The 21,409-nt window shown below is 46.9% G+C and overlaps 1 protein-coding gene across 8 annotated transcripts in view; it reads left to right on the top strand.

Moving 5' to 3' along the window:
* Positions 1-21,409, top strand: part of MARCHF10 (membrane associated ring-CH-type finger 10) — an 83,034-nt gene that overhangs the window by 54,456 nt on the left and 7,169 nt on the right. For all 8 annotated transcript variants that reach the window (XM_042966428.1, XM_042966426.1, XM_042966424.1 and 5 more), the window contains 4 exons: positions 1,935-3,354; positions 7,286-7,452; positions 9,833-9,942; positions 19,291-19,404. In XM_042966428.1, coding sequence (XP_042822362.1) covers positions 1,935-3,354; positions 7,286-7,452; positions 9,833-9,942; positions 19,291-19,404 — 1,811 coding nt within the window. The remainder of the gene's footprint in view (positions 1-1,934; positions 3,355-7,285; positions 7,453-9,832; positions 9,943-19,290; positions 19,405-21,409) is intronic.

The following is a 21,409-nucleotide window of genomic DNA, read 5'->3' as shown; positions in this document are numbered from 1 at the left end:
CAGGTGTCTCCTGAAGCCCAGACTGAACTGGCTCAGGGCAGAGGGACAGCTGTGTGTTCAGGGACAGACCGGAAGATTCAGGTTCCAGCAACTTGTTAGCTAATCTCCACGGTGCTTCATCGGATTCAAAATGAAAAGCAATCGACCGGAGCCTGCATTTCTGAATCTTCTGTATCACTTTTTTTTTCTCAAAAAAAAAAAAAAAATCAAGAGAATTCAGTTGGTCACTTAGAAGAATTTGTCCCCCCAAACGGGATCTGAGTGGGCATACCAGCTCTACTCCTAATACACATACAGCCAGATGCTCAGAGCTTCCTGGAATCACTGATATATCTCTTATTGGGGTTTATAAAACCCGCGAGGGGCCTGATTGGGAGAGCTTAACTGATTTCTAGAAGAGCTGATGAGTAAAAATTCACACTGCGTCGCTGAGTGTCCCATGCAGTTAACAATAAAAGAGGCTTAGAGACTATTAGGACTTTAGAAGCTGGTGCTCCCAGGAGGCCCTCAATTAAAGTGAGTCAGTATTGACTTGGCCCTTGGCTGGGACAGAGGCTCTGCGGATTTGCATTTCACTTGCCTGAGCTATTACCACACAGGCCTTTCCAAACCCGTGGAGTCCTGTCCACTCTAGGGGGCGAACGGCTCTGGAAAGTAAATGATAAGGACCAGATCCTGCAGGATAGCACAGGGGAGGTGGGGGGGTGGGGCCGGGAGGAGGCTGATGCCAGGAGGAAACCAAGAGAAGTGGGATCAGAGAAGTAAGTACTTTCAGTGTCCTATCTGCACTGAGAGGGTTAAAAAAAAAAAAAAAATCCTGAACAGTACATGCACATCACAATGAATTAAACGGATACTCATTTTCACAAGGAAATTGGAAGTCCAGCCATTTTCTTAAGGGGCACACAGGGTCGGGGTTAAGAACACAAACCATAGTGTCAGGCGGGCTTGAGTTTGAATGATCACACCCTGACTTCCTAGAAATGTGACCTTGGGTAAGTTTTGTGACCTAAGCCTTGGTGCCCTCAATCATAAAGTGGTGTCATTGTGGCACCTATTTCCTAGGATTCTGAGGCAAAATGTGTGTATGTAATAAAGTTAGTATGGTGCCTGGCCCATTCAGTATAAGCCCGCAGTAAGGTATGCTTAGTCGTTATTTTTGTAAGGCAAGTTTTGACCAAGTGACTTCACCACTAGAAACTGCTACCCATTTGGGCACTCTGCCTCCTCTTCTCCATACATCTCTTCATAATTTAGAATCAGGGGGCGGGGGAGGAATTCTATTATTACTCGAGGTTACAAATCGACTGGGAGCTAGTGACAAAGAGAAGGTAATGATGTCATGAGAGAGTTGTAATTTTTATTGCACTAAGCACTAAATGTAACCCAAGTCATCAGGGTAACTGGACACCAGCTTCTAGAGCCTTCCTCCCAATCTGCCCAGGTAGATTATATTTTCTCAAGATTTTTTAAAGCTGTGTGTGGTGCAGGAGTGTCATAAATGCGTGTTGAATGAATCCAGATGAGAAGGCACTGGTGGTTTTTGTAGAAGCCATTCCTGGAGTGCTGGTTTTCCTTATCCACAAACACTGTTATGAAAACTAGCATTTGAGAGATTTCCCCATAATTGGCCCTGACTGACCTGGGCTGGACAGTCTTCCCAAAGCTTCCACAAAAAAAAGACCTGTATCCTCAGGGTCACCCTGTCGCCCCAGAACCAGCCCAAGCTCCACAAAATGTACAAAGAAGACTCCAGAAGCATAAAATGAAGCTACCTCTACTGTCCTGCTTCTGTACCTCCGGCCGTTTTAACCATGCAGATTTCCTTCTCTAGGCTTGCTTGTTTCCTTGAGGGACTCTCACTCTTAGTGTTCGAGCTCTTTCATCTATGAGCACCTATAGAAGAATGATAAACTTGTCTTTTCTCCATGCAGATCCAATAGTTCAACAAGAGGGCCCAGTGTGGGCCAGTGGCACCAAGCTGAAGAGGCCAACTCGAGAGAGAAGACACTTAGTCCCATCTTCACAGCTAATGACTATGACTGAGAATACCTCTGAGAGAGCCAAAAAAGGAGACTCAAGTGTTCTTTCTCAGAATGAGCCTCATTCAGGACTATCTCAGGCCTTCCTAGGAACAAACAGCCCTCAAGTGTCGAGTGAGTCCTTGGGGCCACCACTCCTAACCACCACCATGGGAGGGTCAAGAAGGGCACCATTTAGGTTCAGAGATGAAGATTTTTATTCCATTTTATCATTAAACCCTGGAGCAGAAAATGATGACACTGAGGAGGAGACCCTCATAGAGGAAGAACTTTTGTTGGTTGGTATGCACCGGCCTCGTTCTCCTCCCAGTCATAAGAGAAGTCGATTTCTTGGGACGTCGTCCACTCAGGCCAAAAGTAAAAATTTGGAAGAAAGTCCTGAAAATTGCAGAGCAAATTCAGTAAGAAGAACTGAGTCCAGTCGTGGCTCATTAAGAATGAGCAATGCAATGGAACCAGTGACAGAGCAGCTTCCTGTGGGGGCAAGGGTGTTTCAAGACCTCAAGCCACCTGGTGGAGGTTCTCCTAACGGGAATGACAGTGGTGACAGTGAACATGAGAAAAGCACCTTTCCTTCATGGGACACCAAATCCACAGCTAGTCTAGATGATGACCTCAATGCTGAAAATGGATTTAGAGACTGTACCTCCACGGAAGACAGGCCTGGTATCCGTGATTATGAAAGAGATTGGCATGCCTACTTAAGCAGTTCTAGTAATTCTCTTGACTGTTTTCTTTCTGGTAGACCAACAGCTCCAAGATCACCAGTGAGTTTATCTTATAACACTCCTGGATCACTAATGCATTCTGCCACGAGAGATGATATTCCAGTAGACTTGTCGATGTCGTCTACATTTATTCACAGTTCAGACTCAGAGGGAAATTCAAGGTTTAATGTTCGCCGACCATTGTCCCCTATTAGAAATAGGAATCCACTCGCCAGTGCTGAGAACCACGGTTATTTTCCAGTAAATAGTGCACATGAATTTGATGTCAGGGGAGCAGAAGATATTCCTTTAACGAACCCATCCCAGGGGGCTCTAGAATATACGGAAGAGCTCTTACTAAATCCTCAAAGCAACTTGTCCTTGGGGGAGTCTTCTAGCTCCTCACCATCCAGAATGAACTTACAAGGCCATTTGCACGTGCCTGGGTCCCTGCAAGAAAATACGCCTTTTACTTTCTTCGCGGTCTCTGATTTCCCAAATCAAAGTGATAACGGGAACAGAATGGCAGCCTCTGCTTTCACAGATGAAAAGGAAGCCAATAAGATAAAGGCAGACTCTGAGAAACTCAAGAAACTGCAAGAAAGGTGAGGAATTTTCATAATGATATGCATATACTTTTTTATTCCATTTTTCCAGGTAGAAATAAGCACTGCCTTCATTAGAGCATCATGGGAATTTTAAATCCTAAGTAGGCCCTTCCTTGACATTTTAATGATTGCTTTTATCGACAACATTATCTATTTTGTTGCTCTTAAAATGTGTGTATCTATGAGGAAAATTTTGGTGTTCCAGCTCAATCTCTCCAGTATTCCCCAAATGTTTTTTTTCCCCAAATACCATAACTTTAAGGAAGGCAAGTTTGCTAGACATAAGGGATTTTTGACTGCTACATAGGGCTAGCTCTTCTCATGGGCAATTAGGAACCAGGATCTTTTACGAAAAGGTTGCTATCTCCCCAGAGAGTGAGCCACTCCACACTTGAAGTTCACCAGCTCTCCCTCATGGGACTTTGTGCAAATCCAGCCAACAGTTCTAGAATTTGAATCTTTCCAACCAAAAGGCCTGTCCCAAACCGTTACCATGGTTATCTCGGTTCTCCGAAGGGCTACGCTGGGGTAACCACAGCTTCCATTTTATGTGTTCTTTCTCACGCATGAGAGAGAAACAGGTCTTTTTTCTGGATTGCCCTTTCCTTTGATCTTCCCTGTCTTGTAAGATGATGTGGGGATATTTCACAACATCCACAATATATGAAATTTGATACTTTTTAAAGCCATCATTAGACACCGTGTCAGGATTCTGTTTCCTTTACATAGGTGTTACCACACCCTGATGTTGGCTTACTGATCAGGAAACGCATTCTGTGAATGCAAGCCGCCTTTGTGTACGTTAGTATGGCTCATTTCAGCCGTTAGTTATCTATTGATATTCATTGTAAGTGGGGAAATTCTAAGGCAATGAATTAGAATGCAGAGGGTAAGAGAGGACACAGGACACACACCTACTACTCCTTGAGGTCTGTTATCCAACTCCAGGAGTTAAGTCACTCTCCTATTAGTACCTTTTCCTTTCCATATTTATTTATTTTTTTAATATTTATTTATTTATTTTTGAGAGACAGAGCATGAGCAGGGGAGGGGCTGAGAGAGAAGGAGACACAGAATCCAGGCTCTGAGCCATCAGCACAGAGCCCGACGGGGGGCTCGAACTCACAAACCACGAGATCATGACCTGAGCCAAAGTTGGACACTTAACCGACTAAGCCACCCAGGCACCCCAATTTTCCTTTCCCTATTATATGAGCTACCAGCAGACCGACTCATGGTTAAGGGCCAAAAGGCCTCACACTCACCCATCTACACCTGTCCAAAAATACAGCTTCAGACCCACTTGTCAGGAGTCTGGTCTTCCACCATCCCAAAGTGATGCCTTGGAGCTAAAAATGATTTCTTTTAAAAATACATCCACGTCTCGGCATGGCAATGCATTAAACAGCTATGAGTTATGTACTTCGCCTATCAGACACCCTTTTTCTTTCTGTATGTAATAAACCTTATGGTTTTCTGTTTATCTCAAAAATGTTCATTCTAGGAAGTATGAAAAATATAAACTTAAAAGAAAAATCACCTGTAATCCTATAATCCAGAGATAAGCACTATAAAATAACTTTACTTCCCATCTTTTATCTTTGCATATAAATGCAATTTTTAGTAAGCATTGGCCCATATTTTATAATATGCCTCATTTAAATATTTCAAGCCCATTTCTCAATGCCACTTATACTCTTTAAAAATTTTTCCCTTAGTTACTTTAATGCATACAAATAATTAGAGAATTCGAAATAAGGCAAAACCCAGATATCCCTGTGCCTACCTTCCAGCTAATAGAACTCTACTGGAGCCCTTGAGCCCCTCACCCACTCTATCTCATCTACCCCCTCCCAATATCCTTTCTGCCCCCAGGAAACCATTCTTGCATTGTATTTATCATTCCTTTGATTTTATTTATTTATTTATTTATTTATTTATTTATTTATTTATTTATTTATTTATGTAATCTCTACACCCAATGTGGGGCTTGAACTCACAACCCTGAGACTAAGAGCCGCATACTCCTCTGACTGAGCCAACCAGGGCCCCCTCTTGATGTCTTTTAATGAAAATAAATTTTTAATTTTAATGGAGTCAAATATATCCATCTTTATGGATTGTGATTTGTATCTTGTTATCTTGATGAAGAAATCCTTTACTAACTGAAGGCCATTAACATGTTCTATTTGGGGCACCTGGGTGGCTCAATAGGTTGAGTGACTTTGACTCAGATCATGATCTTGTGGTTCATGAGTTTGAGCCCCACATTGGGCTCTGGAGCTCAGAGCCTGGAGCCCGCTTCGGATCCTGTGTCTTCCTCTCTCTGCCCCCCTTCCACTCACGCTCTGTCTCTCTCTCTTTCTCAAAAATAAATAAACATTTTTAAAAAATTGTTTTAAAGATATTCTTCCTATTTTTTTCTAAAATCTGTACAGTTTCACTTTGAACACTTAGGACTTAGTGTGAAATGGATTTTGGTCTTAAATGTGAAGTAATGTTTAATATGTGATGTGAGGTATGCTTTGTGAATGCCCAACTGTCCCAAGATCTTTCCTTGCTCAACTGAAGGGACACCTCTGTCTTATAACTATAAATGTACGAGTCTGCTTCAGAGCTCTCTATTCTGGCCTGTTCCTTTTTGTTTTTCCCTAATCCAATACCACGTCACCTTAATGTCTGTAGCTTTTATAAGTTTTGGTAGCCAGTGGTGCCCTTTGGTAGGCCTCCCCACTTTGTTCCTTAAGAGTCCTGGGCTATACACGTTTCAGAATCAGCTTGTTGGGATTTTCACTGATTTTCACTGCATTGAATCTGTAGATTATTCTGGGGAGAACTGACATCTTAGAGATACTGAGTCTTTAAAAAATATGATTTATCTCCTCTTTTGTTTGTGCCCATAATAGAAAACTATAATTCGGTTCCTTTTCATGACTTCTGTTTCCTGGGGAGGAAGGTCTCTTCAGAAACTCAGCACACACTTCTATCTCCAGAGCAATGCCCATTTCTTCCTCTCCTTTGATTTGAGTCTCTAGCCAGTTTCCTTTCCTTGACCAGACAGTCCCCAGGCCATGAGGATTCTAAAGAACAAGCCATAGACTTCCTAAGGGCCTCCCAACATGAACATCAACCAGCTAGTCTTCACTCCCCGTCGATTAGACACAAACATATCTGCTTACATTTTCACTAATTCCATCTTTATCAGATCCCAGCAGCTTACATTCTGGAATGTTGGCAAAATTTCTTGGCAAGTGTTATGCTATTGGTGAATTCACATCCAGGTTCATTGGTTCATCATCATCCCAAACGACATCTAGCGAGGGGTCTCTATGTGCAAATACTTTGCCAGGCTCTCGATGCACTTTGCAGAGCGGTGACACCGCCATCATGGCATCCAGGCTGCCTAAGACCCTGTTAGATAAGTAGTGGTGGTATTGGCACCACATGGCTTTATACGTGAGGAAACAGAGACCTGAGAAGCTTCGAGAACTGGTCCAGAGTCACCAAACCCACACGTTTCAGAGGCAAGCCTCAAACCCAGGCCCCCTGCCTGCAAATCCCACGTACTCAACAACAAGCCACACCGCCAACTCCCTCACAGTGGCCACGACAGGGGGAGGCGCGCCCAGCCCTTTCCATGACTTTCCTCTGTAGCCCTGTCCCACGCCTCTAGATTTATGGAGGCACTGCTGGTTCTCCTGGTCAGCTCACACGTACCACTAGCTTCAGAGGAGCCTGACACAAGACTTTGTGCACCTGCTATCAGTAACCCGGAAGAAGTTTCAGCAGGGTGGGAGGGAGCAGGGGGTGGGCCTGGGGAGTCCTGGGGGGGGGCCTCCCCCTTGAACATCCCGGGACGTGGTATTTGTAGTTTGTAGACACTGCAACTGTGCAGACCCCTGCTCACCAGGGCTTGTTTTCCATTTAGTCTCCTGGAGGAGGACTCAGAGGAGGAGGGAGACTTGTGTCGCATCTGTCAGATAGCCGGGGGTTCCCCAACCAACCCCCTCCTGGAGCCTTGCGGCTGTGTGGGAAGCCTGCGGTTTGTTCATCAGGAGTGCCTGAAAAAGTGGCTGAAAGTGAAAATAACATCAGGTGGGTGGGGAAGGAGAAGCGGAAAACGTGAGCCAACATATAATTAATATGAGACACCACCGTGCGGGACTCCGAGCCTGGACAACTGTCCCCTCTCCTCCTAAGCAGTAGCCAGAAGAACCATGGCCCCTGACCCCAGGACTCTTGCTCACAGCGCTGATGGATAGTAGCGGGTCTAAATGCTGCCTTTAAATTATGGGAGGGAAATGAATTTGTTTTCCAAGTCTGAGAGAAGAATCTTGGCGATGCTATTAAATCCTACCCCGCTTGAGCCTGAGCAGAGATGCTAAGATTCCCTCCCAGGAGGAAGGAAACTGAAATAGGTCAGTGGTTGCACCTCAGCAAAAGCACACAGCAGCCATGCCTGCTAATAGACACCTGGCAAAAGCAGTTCTGCTTCCTTTTATTTGCGGGGGAAGGAGGGTGTCACCTAAGAAACTGAGCAAAGCTGCGTTTTGGCAGTAGGGGCAGGGAAAGAGCGCTGATCTAATTTTCTAGAACCGTATTAGGTAAAGAGATTTCCGCGTGCTGGCTTTGTCAGCTCTGTCTTTTGCAGATCTTGTAACTGAATGTGAAGCCCTTTCTCAACTCCCTGGGGAGGTTATAACCTAAATACGGCCACATGGGGAGGTCAGCTGTGGTTTTCTTGGCAGAAAACAGGGGGTTTCTTTAAAACATGGTTTGAGGAAGAAGGGCAACTTGAATAACAACAACCAAAAACAAACAAACAAACCAAAACAAAATAAACAAACAAAAACAAACAAAAAACCCAAAACAGGAAACGGCAATGCAAAGAACCCATTACAAAATAGCTGCTATGTCTTTCAGAGACAACTCCCTGAAAACCTTTTACCCCATAGCTGGATCCTAGTTCTCTTCTCTTCCGTGTTTTCCTCCTTGGTTATCACTCTTTCAGGCAGCCTGGGAGACTTAAGAGCTTTATCCTGTCCCCATAGGGAGTGGCCACGTCCCCTCCAGAGAAAGAGGCAGGAACCGTGGGCCGATCACATTAACCGTCTCCTCCCTGATCCCCTGTCCACCTTCTGCATTTTCCCGAGCAAGGGAAACAAACCTGGGCCCATCATCCAAGCTGCTTAAACACATCTCCACGTAGCGAGCTTGGTACTCAGTCCTTCAGACGGGGAGGAAACGGGGATCTTGGCCGCTAATGACCCTGTCATGCGGTGTTTTATCTTACCACAAATTTGGGCCAATTAAACATCTAGCACAGGAAAAGATCACTCATGAAATGTGCAATGAAAACGCTGCTAACTGCTTGTAAAACGCCAGCATCAGTAGGGGTGTGTTGAGCGCCATCAAGATCAGAGGCACATGGGACACTCAGTAGCCTAAAGCATTACCGAGAGGCCCTAAAAAAAAAAAATCAAGCAAACAAAATGCAGACACGGGATCACCATTCATCCTTGTCTTTTGACGTTCTCTACCATTTACTATTTCTTTACGTCCCCATTGAGGCAGAGTAGAACTGGGGTATAAAACTGCACCAACCCTACCTTTCCCAAATAAATGCAGGTAACTAACCAGGCCTCTAGTTTCTAATGCATAAAAATAAACACCAGGACATCATTAGCAAAACTGCAGCACCTACGTGCCGGGAAAAGACGCTGGGCATAGCGTTTGCCTCAACACAGCACAGTTCTGCATCTTCCATTTTTGCTTTGGGGACCAGGATAAGCGGAGAAAAAATGCTGATCTAGAATGCATGTTAAAAAAAAAAAAAAATTAAAAAAACCAACAACCCCACAGCAACAAAGGAAGGCTTCTCATGTTTCTTTTCCCAGATGAGGCTGAGCTCAGTCTCAGGGGCTGGCCGGAGATACTGCTGTGCTAGTTCCCATCCGTGGCCCCCGGCTCCCTCACCCCCTCAGGAGGGAAGTCACCTGGGTGAGAGTAAAGGCAGATTTTTAGGCCACAGACTGAGAATAGCTTCTGCCATCAATGTGGTCCTCATTTATTTGCTTGGACCTGTGTTATGTCTGTCAGAAAAACAACAACAACAACAAAAACAACAACATAGGCCAATCTTCACTCTTTTGGCAAACACCTATGTTACAGATTCTCTGCCTCCATGTAGCAACTCCAATTTTATGAAGCAGTGTGTTTATATTTAAACAGAAAGCAAGGCCTATTATTTAAAAGTCACGAGAATTTCACGTATACAAAGCTTGCGTGCATAATAATGAAAACGATTACGAAGGAAATTTTCCAGATCTCAGATTCAAGGTCCTTTTCTACAGACAATGGCTGGCTTTAAAAAGGTCACTGAAACTCAGAATTCATAACAGACACAAGTTCACTCCCAAAATGTCAGCACAGAGAGACCCAGGGCTACATGTAACAAAGAATTCTTTAATTTCAGGAGCGGATCTAGGTGCCGCGAAGACCTGCGAAATGTGTAAGCAAGACCTGCTGGTCGATCTGGATGATTTTAACGTGACCGACTTCTACCACAAACACCAGCAATCCCGGGTAAGAGACGCTCATGCCAATCTGCTTCCACGGGTCAAAGTCAGTTAGAGGCGGCGCATGGTAGGAAGACATGCTTTCCCTGATAAAGGGACGGTATTAGGCCTGTGCATGGCGTGAGTCTGGGAATGTGTCTCCCCCCCCCCCCCACGTCTCCAAGAAGGTCTGCTACTAAATCAGACCATCGGGAGGGTTCAAAGTCTTGGTCACCTGGGGTTGAGGTCCCGCTGTTGTCAGGGGCAAAAGTAGGAAGCCAGAGTAGCCAACTGGACACAGAAACAGGAATACTCTGGCAAGCTCCATGCCCCGATTTGCTGAAGTAATTTAAATTTAATAGCGACAAGGAAAAAAAAAATCAGGGTCTTGGAAAAAATGGTCCCTAATTTACATAGCAAGTAACTCTAGGGTAATAAGAAACTGCTTTACTGTTTATTAACAGGTAGTAAGCACCTAGTGTGTGCTTTTTAACACCCGGTGAATTAATTCTCCTGGGGCATTTGGGTTGCAATTCTAATACTGTGAAAAAGCTAGCGGGGCGCCTGGGTGGCTCAGTCGGTTAAGCGGCCGACTTCGGCTCAGATCGTGATCTCACGGTCCGTGAGTTCGAGCCCTGCATCAGGCTCTGTGCTGACAGCTCGGAGCCTGCAGCCTGCTTCTGTTTCCGTGTCTCCCTCTCTCTCTGCCCCTCCCCCGTTCGCGCTCTGTCTCTCTCTGCCTTTCAAAAATGAATAAATGTTAAAAAATTAAAAAAAAAAAAAAAGAAAGAAAGAAAAAGCTAGGTAACCTTATGTGGGAAGGTGATCCGTGCTCAGAATAATAGTTAACTGTTCAGTTCTCAGGCAAACGATCTTTTTCCTTAGAACTACACTGTCCAATATGGCAGCCACAAGCCACATGTGGCTAATGAACAAGTAGCTACTGCCACTCAAGATGTGCTACGTGAGGGGCACCTGGGTGGCTCAGTCGGTTGAGATCTGACTCTTGATTTCGGCTCAGGTCATGATCCCAGGGTTATGAGATCGAGCTCTACGTAGGGCTTCACGCTAGCCTCCCTGAGATTGTCTCTCTCTCTCTCTTTCTCTCTCTCCCTCTGCCCCTCCCTTGCTCCACCCCTCTCTAAAATTAAAAAAAAAAAAAAATTAAAAAGAAAGATGTGCTGTGTCAAATGCACACGGAATTTCAAAGACTCAGTATTAAAAAAGGCAAAATATCACATAAATAATTTTATATTAATTAAATGTTGAAATAATATTTTGAATATACGGGGCTAAATAAAACATACTATTAAAATTAATTTCACCAGTGTCTTTTCACTTCTTTAATGTGGCTACTGGGAAGAATCAAGTTACATACCGGGGTTGCATCTGTGACTCACATTGTATTTCCATCGGGTGATGTTTATCTACAAGGTGCCTTGCATGTAATAAGCAGTCAGTAAGTATTTATCAAATGAAAATAATCATTACCATTATGATTTAACATGATTAGGAAAAAAAAAGGATTAATAACCATAACTGTAAAGCACATTACTTTAAAACTATAAAATCATTGTTAGTAACTAAAATGTCATTCTTCAGAGGAGTCCCTTTGACTTTTAAATCATTAGCCTGTGCCCAGACCTTTTTGTTTGTTTGTTTGTTTGTTTTTTGGAAAAAAGCACAGCTGAGTCAAAATGCTGCATCTGAGTCTAGGCAATTGTTTAGTTACCTTTTTTAAAACCCTAAGGCTTCGAGACAGAAGGACAAACTATTGATAAGAAGGAAATATTTGAATAGCACAACCAAGAAGTTTCTTGGAAAACTTGGAAAAAAGGAAGAAAGAATTTCCTGAGAAATAAATGTATTTTGAGTCCATCCTTTCTGAGGCCTGAGGGTCTTGAATCACTCGGTCACAAACCCCAGGCACTGAGATGAGAAACAGAAGTGATTCTGGAACCACACTATTGAAGGGAACCAGGGCCCGTGAGCACCTGAGATCAGGATGCCAGCCAGGGTGCAGAAGGTTCCACGTGGTCATCTTGGAGGATTATTTCCGGAAATGGAACCTGTGGGACTTCCTGAGAAGGACATGTCCAGACAAGGCCAGGTTATGTGGAATGCTACCAGAACGGTCTGCAGACATCACACAGTGCAGCCCAAGGGATTGCCTTGTCTAGTAAAGACCCCTGTTGGTTCCAAGTATTTCTGCATCGTTCACCCTCTGCAAAGCACCTACCACCACCGTGCGCTGTTGGTTTACCGTTGGTATTTGTAGAATTCACTCACTCACAGCAGACTTTTCAAGTTGTAGTAAAATGTTTGCCCTCACGTAGCCAGAGGCAGCCTACCCCACCGAAGAGCACACCAGCTTTGATGAAGGTGTGAACCTAAATCCCTATTCCCCTCCCCACAGTTGCTGTGTGACCTCGGGGAAACTACACGAGCTCTCGGGATCTTAGTTCTCTCATCTGTAGGAAGGAGGAGATAGTTCCTACCCTGCAGGATGGGAGGTAGGAAAAGACTTGAGGATAACCCCTAATCCAGGACCTGTGCAGAGAAGGTGCTCAGGAAATGAGATCCACTGTGTTACAGCCCCAGAGATGCCCAACCTCTCTGGACTCGAGGGAGGCAGCTAAGCACGCCAGGACAAGGCTAGAGTCCATCACTGAAAAAAGCCAACCAGCCCATGCAGGGGTCATACCCGTAACCTTGGCTTCACTGCATCCTACCAGTGGAGAGAAGCATCTACAAGCATGTCCTAACCAGAACCGTGGAAGTCACTGTGTTAGCCAGAATCTTGGTGGAAGAGATCGAGGCACCCTCAACAGGGGTGAGTAAGGAGAGCTGACCTAAGAGCAGAAATGTGCAGGAAAAGAAACCAACAAGGTAGGATAAAGTATCCTGAGACTGGCATTGTGACCATTCCTAGGCCTCAAGTGACAAGGGGAGGGTGCAACCACCAGGATCAGGAGACCTGTAGGTATAGGAGAGAGAGTCCGCAATGGCCTGTGACCTTCAGTAACGGAAAGCAGCCACTGCCACACCACTCTCCAGCAGAGAGGGAACAAGAAGAATAACCACCCGGCCTTCCTCTCCTCCCGCCCTCTGGTCCCCTGCCAGGGCCTCCCATTGGCCAAACCCAACGGGAAGCCAGAGAACAAGGGGGTCTAGTTAATGCGATCCATTGAGATCGGCGTGTAGGTCACAGCACAGGGTGGAAACTGAATCTGGAGGGGAAAGCAGAAAATACCCAGCACAGTGATTACTCTACATGGAAGCAGAAAAGAGTTTAAATGAGTTTCAGCAAGAACCTGACAGGCCATCAAAGCCTTTTGAAAATGCCCTTCATTATAACCACAGGTGGAAACTAGACTGACAGACCCACCCTGGTGGGTGAACAACAGTCCCAAGAACCAACGCGCAGTATTCACCTGCAGGTGGAAAACAGTTGCGGGCTCACACTTTCGCAATGGTTCTGACTGCTCTGATGGACCCTCGTGGATTTAATGGAGTCTGTTTGCCAACAGTCTGAGTTAAACTTGAGACAGTAGGGAAGCATGACTTAGACAAGTTCAGAAACTCCGTGGACCAAGGCGGAAGTAACTATTGTTGAACAGAAAGATATGGAGGATATAATATGCTCTCGGCTCGTCCCCAGCCGGGGAGGCCCCTTGGCCTGGCCTTGGAGTTGTTATGTCTACACGGGCTCCTGAGGTCCAGGCCTTTCCCGACTCCCAAACCTTGGTCCTCTGGCCATCTTAGCCAATGCCCAGTGCCCTTCACTCCTGGCAAACAAGTTCCTTTGTTGAGACGTGAGGTAGCTGGTCCCCAAAACATACATATACAAGGAAAAGATCAAAACCAGAAGAAGCCTAGAACTGACTTCAGCCCAGTCTGGGTCTCACTTGACCTCAACTAACTTGCTAACTCACTAATTAACAATTAACTTATTATCTTATGCATTTTTTCTTTAGGTGGTTTTGGGGTTTTTTGGGTTTTGTTTTTGTTTTTGGTTTTTTTTTGCTTTTCCTCAATTATAAAAATCACAAACATGCAAAAATCCCCTATAATTAACATTTAGCTGCATGCCTTTTTATTTTCCTATTAAAGTATTCATGTCTAGGCCGGGCCCCAGAGATTCTGATTTAATTGATCTGGGATGGGCCCAGGTATCAAATTTTTTTTTTTTTTTGAAGTGTGGCAAAATACACATAAAAGTTTAACTTTTAAAACACATATTGAGAGCCTATTGTATATCAGATGCTCTGCTGGAGACACCGAGGTGCCCAAGACCAACACAGTCACTTCCTTCTAACGGGAAGGGCACAGGGAGGGTAACCCTAGTGTGGGAGCATCACAACGAGGGATGCGCAGGCAGCTTGGGAACAGCCACAAAGAGGTCTGACCCGTTCTCAGGACCAGAGAAAGATTCCCTGAGGTAGAGACAGTTAAGACCAGGAAGGAAAAAGAGGAGTGAGCTCTCTATCCACGTGCCCTTGAAGGCAAAATCTGAGATATCAGAGAAAGACACCTGGCACAAGATCTGATCCCAGATCGCAGTCATGCCCACTGGGTGTCCAGTCAGCATTGTCAATGGCTTTGAGGGTGTGGAGGGGCTTAGACCAGTGTTTTCCTGGTTTGCTTCAATGCACCTGAGTAGGAGTAGAGTGAATGTTGCCCATGGGTTTTAACAGGGCATTGAAATGTGATTATGCCCCATCCCTCGGACACTGGGTGGTTCCTGTAGGCCCCGTACATCAAGGCTTGTTACTTGGCTTCTAGTGGCTGGATTAGGAGCTCCTACAGGCTGTGTGCAGAGTGGCCCCATGAAGCGGAAACAACTGCGGGGGCCCTAGGACCTGGACTCAGCACTTTGGGGCCGCTGGCACCTGGTGGCCCAATCATAGCTCAACCCTCCCACCCTCCTTACTCAAGGATGCCTGAAAAGGAAGCCCAAGAAGCATCCATTCGCTCTGTGGGTGCTGTCCAGGAAGAAGGAGTCCTGTGTGACGTTCCTCACCGGGGAAGTAGGCCTCAGATCTGGCTCTGGCTGGGGCACTCAGTGTTGGGGTGCAAGGAAGAACCCCCCAGATAGAGCTTGAACTAACATTCCAAACTCCAAGACGGGCCAGGAGAAAGCAGGCTGAAGCACAGTTTAGATCACAGATTGTACACTCAGACGCCATAGAGGCCAGGCCCATATTAAACAGTCGGAATCCTGCAGGCGTCATTATAATAAAGGGAGGTGGTCACAGAGGCACAATGGAGAGTACTGTCTCCAACTGGAGAAGTTCGCGTCTGTCTGCCCATCCTTCCTTTCCTTCGTTCCCTTTCTTTCCTTCCCTTCCTTCCGCCCTCCCTACTTCCCTTCCCTTCCCTTCCTTCCTTCCTTCCCACCAGAGCACATCCCCAGACCACATTGTTGATCCATAGCTTAGAGCAGTGGTTCTCCAAGACGGGTGATCCCCAGTAGCATCAGCATCAATTAGGAACTTGTTAGAAATACACATTCTTTGGCTCTACCCACCAGACCCACTGAATCAGAATCTGGGGGAGGGGGAGAGGTGGTGCCCAACTGCTTTTTTTTTTTTAAGTTTATTTATTTATTTTGAGAGAGAGAGCGAGAGAGCATGTGTACTGCATATGAGCAGAGGCAGGGGAGGGGCAGAGAAAGAGGGAGACAGAATCCCAGGCAGGCTCCATGCTATCAGCACGGAGCCTGATGCTAGGCTTGGGCTCAATCCGACGAACGATGAGATCTGGACCTGAGCTGAAATCAAGAGTCAGATGCTTAACCAACTGAGCCACCCAGGTGACCCCCAGCAGCTATGTTTTAAAAGGCCCTTTTAGTAATTCTGATGCACATTCAAGTTGGGAGTGACTAGGGTCAAAAGACACGGCTAAATGGGCCACTGTCTGGTCCAAAATCATACATTTTTGTCATTCTTTCATCTGTGCATATATTTATTGAGCACACACCAAATATCCAGGGCTAGGCACGAGCACAGGATCAAACAGGCACATGTGGTCCTTGCCCTGAGTCCTATCTTTCCTCTCTGCCTCTCATAGGATATTTTTTTTTGCAAAATACCACGTCCACTCGTATTAGCTCATTCTGCCAAAAACACCTTGGGGAAACAGGCAGGATAGAGGTTACTTCTCCCCTTTTTATAACTGGAGTCACTTGGGTCAGGCCCAGTTAAAACTCCGCCCAAAGTCTTAGCACTCGATGGCCCCAGGCTGCCCGCTCTGGGGGCCCACGCCCACTGCGTGATGGAGATGTGCTGCTGTCTTCTTTGCCCGGCTGCACAGGAGGGTCTCAGCGGGCCTCTGGCTGTCATTGCTCTGAAGCACAGGCCTGGCTTTGCTCCATCGCAGCCACGGACAGATGTCCTTGGACACACGCAGCCACCTAATCACCCTCACACCTAGGAGCATCTCTTGAACACATCTGAAGACTTGATAGGACATTCAGCCAGGCTGACTGCGTCTTTGAGTGGATTATATGGAGAATTTCCATAGGTAGCAAATCTCTTGGCCCAAATGAATATTAACAAAATGAAGGGGTGGGAGGGAGGTGGGAGAAAAGAAAGAAAAACATCTGGCAGGCAGCCTGAGTGCTTCGGGGCTCCTGTCCATGGCTTCATGAGCCTCCTCTCTTTCGAGCCTCCCTGCCCCCCACCCACCCACTGTCGACACTGCACATGGGTGTCAATGCCCCACCAGAATGGTTCGGGGAGGGAGGGTCAGGAGAGCTACAAAAATAACGCTCCAAAACCTAGCTCATTTTGCCCTTGCCGAACAAATGCCCTGGAACTCTCTGTGATAACAAGTCCCTCCCACTTGTGGCTCGGAGCCTGAGATGACTGAGTTCACTAGCAAACGCATGCTCTGATTGGTCAGCCCAGCCCCTCTGTGGTGCATCACCAGCTCTGCAAAGGGCGCACATCAAGGGGCCCCGGCCAGTGAGATTTATGGCGCCACGTGACAGGTTCCCTCCCACAGGCCAGAGAAGAGACACAATCTGCTAGAAGTGACTTTTCAAATTATCTGCAGAAAACATTAGTGGATATTTTCCCCATCTGCATGCCTCCGGGCCTTATTGAGTCATAAAAAGTAAATGATTTCCCTGAATGCTTTGACAAACCTGATCGTTCCAAGCCATTTTCTAGCTGATTGATTTGCCATTATGCATGGGAGTGTCTCTCAGCACAAAGGCTTACTGGCGAAGAGGGTGCTGGAGAGAAAACCAGCAGCAGCTCGCGGGAGGCCACCGCCAGCCAGCGATAGAAGCAAGCAAGGGAGAAGGCTCGGTGTGCAGGGAGGAGCCGAAGGGTGTGGGTTAGGAAGGCTTCCCGGAGGCGGTGGCTTGCGAGACAGACGACAAGGAGGCAGGTGGGAGGAGGCAATTAGGAAAAAAGTGAAAACAAGCAACTTCCTCTCTGCCCGCTCTAGGCCAAGGTCAGGAGAGCACAGAAAACACAACCAAAGGCTAAAAATAGGAGGCTAACTGCTAAGGACAGCTGAGCGGAAGGGCCTTGAGCCGTGACCTTGGGGCCAGTGGTCAAGATCCAGAGTTGGACCTGATCCAGAAGGAAGAGTGCACCGATCCTTGCTCAACCTGGGCACCTCTTCTGGCAGCTGTTTTGTTCTTCCTGAGCTACCCTTGATGCCATGGGAACAGGGAGATAGGCCCGGAAGGAAGGGAAAAGCACTGAGGTGGTCGCTGCGTCAGGTCTGAGCTTCAGTTATCCTAGGGAAACAGTCACACTTCTGACCTTTCCCCAGGGTGATGCAGAGGGCCATGTCCTCTGCTAGGGATTTTAGTCTCCCAGGGGCTTCCCGAGCTTGGTCTGGCCTTTCCCCATCCCCCACCCATGGGGATCTGATGGGAGGCCAGGCAGGGAAACAAAGCGGAGGGGGAGGAGTCATTTCTAATGCCCCTAATTTATTGAAGGTCCAGGAAGGGTCCACAGGCCTTGTGGCATAGACCACCAAAGGCACTGAGGACAGAGGAGCTGTCCTCAGCCAGACAGCCAGACCCTCCCTGTGTACCACCTCCCTATGTTCCCAGCACCCGTGAGAAAAATAAAACACAACCCACCGCTGAGGAAAAGCAAAAACATTAACAAGTGCAAGATGCAGTGTACAAAATAAAGACTTAGGAATCAGAGAGTAAAGGAATGATTGGAACAAAAAGAGGTTCATCAGGAAGGCTTCTACAAGCAGGAGACATTGCGAAGGAAGTCCTGTGACAGGAGTGGGGGGGAGGGGAGGGGGTCGGGGGGCACTCAAAACAGAAGAACAAACCAAGCCCACCGATGGAATGAGGAAGAGGGGAGCCAAGGCCCTGAGGTTCGCAGTCCATCTGGAACTCTACTGGGCACATGCTCAGCTTGCTCTCTAGGAGTTAATGGACCAGCCAGGGCTGGGGGCTTTAGGTGAGACCATCATTAAGCCCAGTTATACAGAGAGAAACACACAGAACTAAGACCTGGGGCCTTTTCTCTGGACAAACAAGGGATCTTAGGAAAACAAAATGCCCGTGGCATCTGTGCTCCACATTCTCCCACAGAAAACTTTTCCTTCCTAAGATGCACATCTCATTGTGTTTACTCCTCCGCTCAGGTAGCGAGGTATACACACACAGCAGGACATCCAAACTCTTGGTTCGGCCTGATACCCTCCCACCTTCCCATCTCGCCAGCCCATGCCCAAACAGTTTTTCAGTCCAAGACAAACACCTTCCCCATACACTCCAGCCACACCAGTGCGTAGGGAATGTTACCCAATACGTGCTCTGCTCTCTCCGCCCCTGTGCCTTTGCTGGCATTCCATGCCTCTGTCTGAAAGGCCCTCACCAACCCTCAGAGCCCACCCAAGGTGCTCCCATCCGTTCGGGACCGTCCAAGGGGCCTTCCCCATGTCTTAGTAAACTGGTCTCTCTTCCCCGTGCATCTCCAGTGTAGCACGTGACACTTGCAGCTGGTACTGGAACCGTCTCTGGACGAGGCTGTCCCACACCAGACGATGGGCTCCCAGCAGGACCTCATATTCCCCACAACACCCACCTCAAGGCTTTGACGTGTAACTGCTCAATAAACGTTCGAGGCATGGGGTTGAGCCTGGGACGCGGGGCTTTTTCAGGGCATCCTCCACTAAGCAGTAAAGAATTTCCAGCCTCTGCCCTGAGAGAGCAGTAAAGGATCCCCCCTCTCTTGCTCTGTTCTCTGATCCCCAAAGGCAGGCCTTGCCTTGGGGTTTGGGGTCTTGTCCCACTTCTTGTCACCCGGTGTCCTTACTACCCTCTGCCCTGTGATGTAGACCGTGAATAGTTTATAGATGCACTTAGGAGTCTCTTTTCCATATTTAGGCACAAAATGAGCTGATGAACTCAGGCTTGTACCTGGCGCTCCTGCTTCACCTCTATGAGCAGAGGTTTGCAGAACTCATGAGACGCAACTACAACCGAGTCATCAGAGAGAGGGTGAGTGTGGCTCCGACCCGGGCCGTCGGCAGCAGTCCCCCAAACCTTGCAGCGCTGGTTAATACGTGTGCAATCTGTTGAGGGCTTCACGGTCACTTGGTAGGATGTGGCACTGCCATCATTAGGACTAAGACGTAGTGGCTGCTAAGTGTATGCACAGTGGGCCTTCTGGCTGAAAAGTAAGGGATAATCACATGATTGCTTCCTATTGAACATAAATAGCAATTAAATGGTCACTCTTGGTCATATAAGCAAGTGAGTCTCTGGAGATATTTGCTCCCCCAAGTAGAGGCCAGCAAGGCTGTGAGGCATGCCCACGGCCCAAGCTCGGAGGGTCCGTAAAAAACAGGGGCCTTCCCCCAAGGAGAACTGTTTCTTTTGCCTCGGCTCCCAGAGTGTGTTATTCCAGTGTCTCTGCATGTGTGAGGCCAGGAAATAAAGGTGCCGACAGTGTCCCATTTGTCATTAGAGAGGAGACAATGTGTTCACCGGGAATAGTCATCTGGGGCCGCCCTTCGTTTAACAGGAGAACCAGGAGCCCTCTATGAGGCCACGCAGTTTGGGGGGAGAAGCCTGGCTCCGCTACTAATTGGAGCCTGGACTTAGCAAAGTCCAGCAAAATGTACATTTGGTCACTGTCCAGTCAGAACGCAGAGCCCCAAGGGACTTCCCTCTTGGCTAAATGCCTGTCTGTGGCCAGGCCAGGAAAGCGTACTCCGTAGCCGGACACGGGTACCTCACTTACCTTAAGGTCATGCCAGGGAACTGCTTTTAGCGTTCAATGCCCCTCGGGGCCTGAAACTTGACCTCTGCTCCTATCAGGAGGTCGTGACTGGCAAGCAAGGCAGTGTGGGCGACGGGCAAGCCACCAGTGGTGTCACAAGGCAGTTTTGGTGACACTCTGTCACCCTTTCCCTATGCATCTCTCTTTCTCTTGACTTTCTCTTCTCTGTCCCCCACTTTCTGTCTGTCTTCATGTCTCTCTCCTCTTCTTCCTCAAGTGGGTAAGAGGCACCTGCCTGGAGGCTGGAACCCAGTGATTTTGAGGGTCCCTGACATAGCCCAGACCTTGCAATGACAGCAGGCTTCTGAGCCATCCCTATTAATGATGCTGGGTTCAAACCATCAGTCATAAGAATTCTGGATTTGTCCCTCCTTTTTTTTTCTGGCGTAAATTCTCCCCTTAGACCTCAAGCTCTCCATTAAGAAAACAGGCTGGGTCTTGGCCAAGATATCTCCTCAGGAATCTCACCCTCTTTTTGACCCAGGCCTGTCCTTCCTTTAACTCTTCCGTAGTTTTAATGGTGACATAAATTCCTCAGAGAAATACATTAAAAAAAAAAAAATACAGGAAGCAGGAAACGATCCTTTGTTAACATTTCTGTAACCTTATTTTCATGATTCCACATCTTTTTTAATGAACTTTTTATTGCACATTGAACTTCAAAGCACCCAGTGTTTGATATAGGTTACAGATGGCTAAAACATCAACAGGCTAATGTAAGCAATGCTAGCCTCCAGGACTGCAGGACAAACACGAGAGGACAATGTACACTACAACCCCATGGGTGAAAACCAAGGCCTTAAAGCATTGAGTCTACAGAACTTTCTGGTAAAACTATCCTAGAGAAGGAGTGACAGCAGGAGCAATCTGGGAACCCAGATTGCTGGGAAGGAAGAAGGAAGCAGAATGGACAGGGCAACACTCTTAGGCTTACATTTAATTTGGGAAACCCTGAAATAGATCTCACGCACTAAAACCACCACACAATAACCGGTACAAATAGCCAGTTAAGAGGGACCCAAATGGAAGGACGAAAACAAATGACTTTTGTCAAATTCACACTCTCCTGGAGTGGAGTCTCGGGATCTTTTTGTAGAAAATACCAAGAATCTGAGGGTAACATGTAGCAAAAAAAAAGAAAAAAAAAAGGCCCTATGTTGGGGAAAAAACCCTTCTGTCCTTTACCTATCAGAACTGGAGAACCCATTCATGTCTGACTCC

The sequence above is a fragment of the Panthera tigris genome, chromosome E1 (genome assembly GCF_018350195.1).
Source record: "Panthera tigris isolate Pti1 chromosome E1, P.tigris_Pti1_mat1.1, whole genome shotgun sequence".
NCBI classification, from domain to species: domain Eukaryota; kingdom Metazoa; phylum Chordata; class Mammalia; order Carnivora; family Felidae; genus Panthera; species Panthera tigris.
The sequence above is the reverse complement of the archived record's forward strand: the minus strand, read 5'-3'. Positions and strand labels throughout refer to the sequence as shown.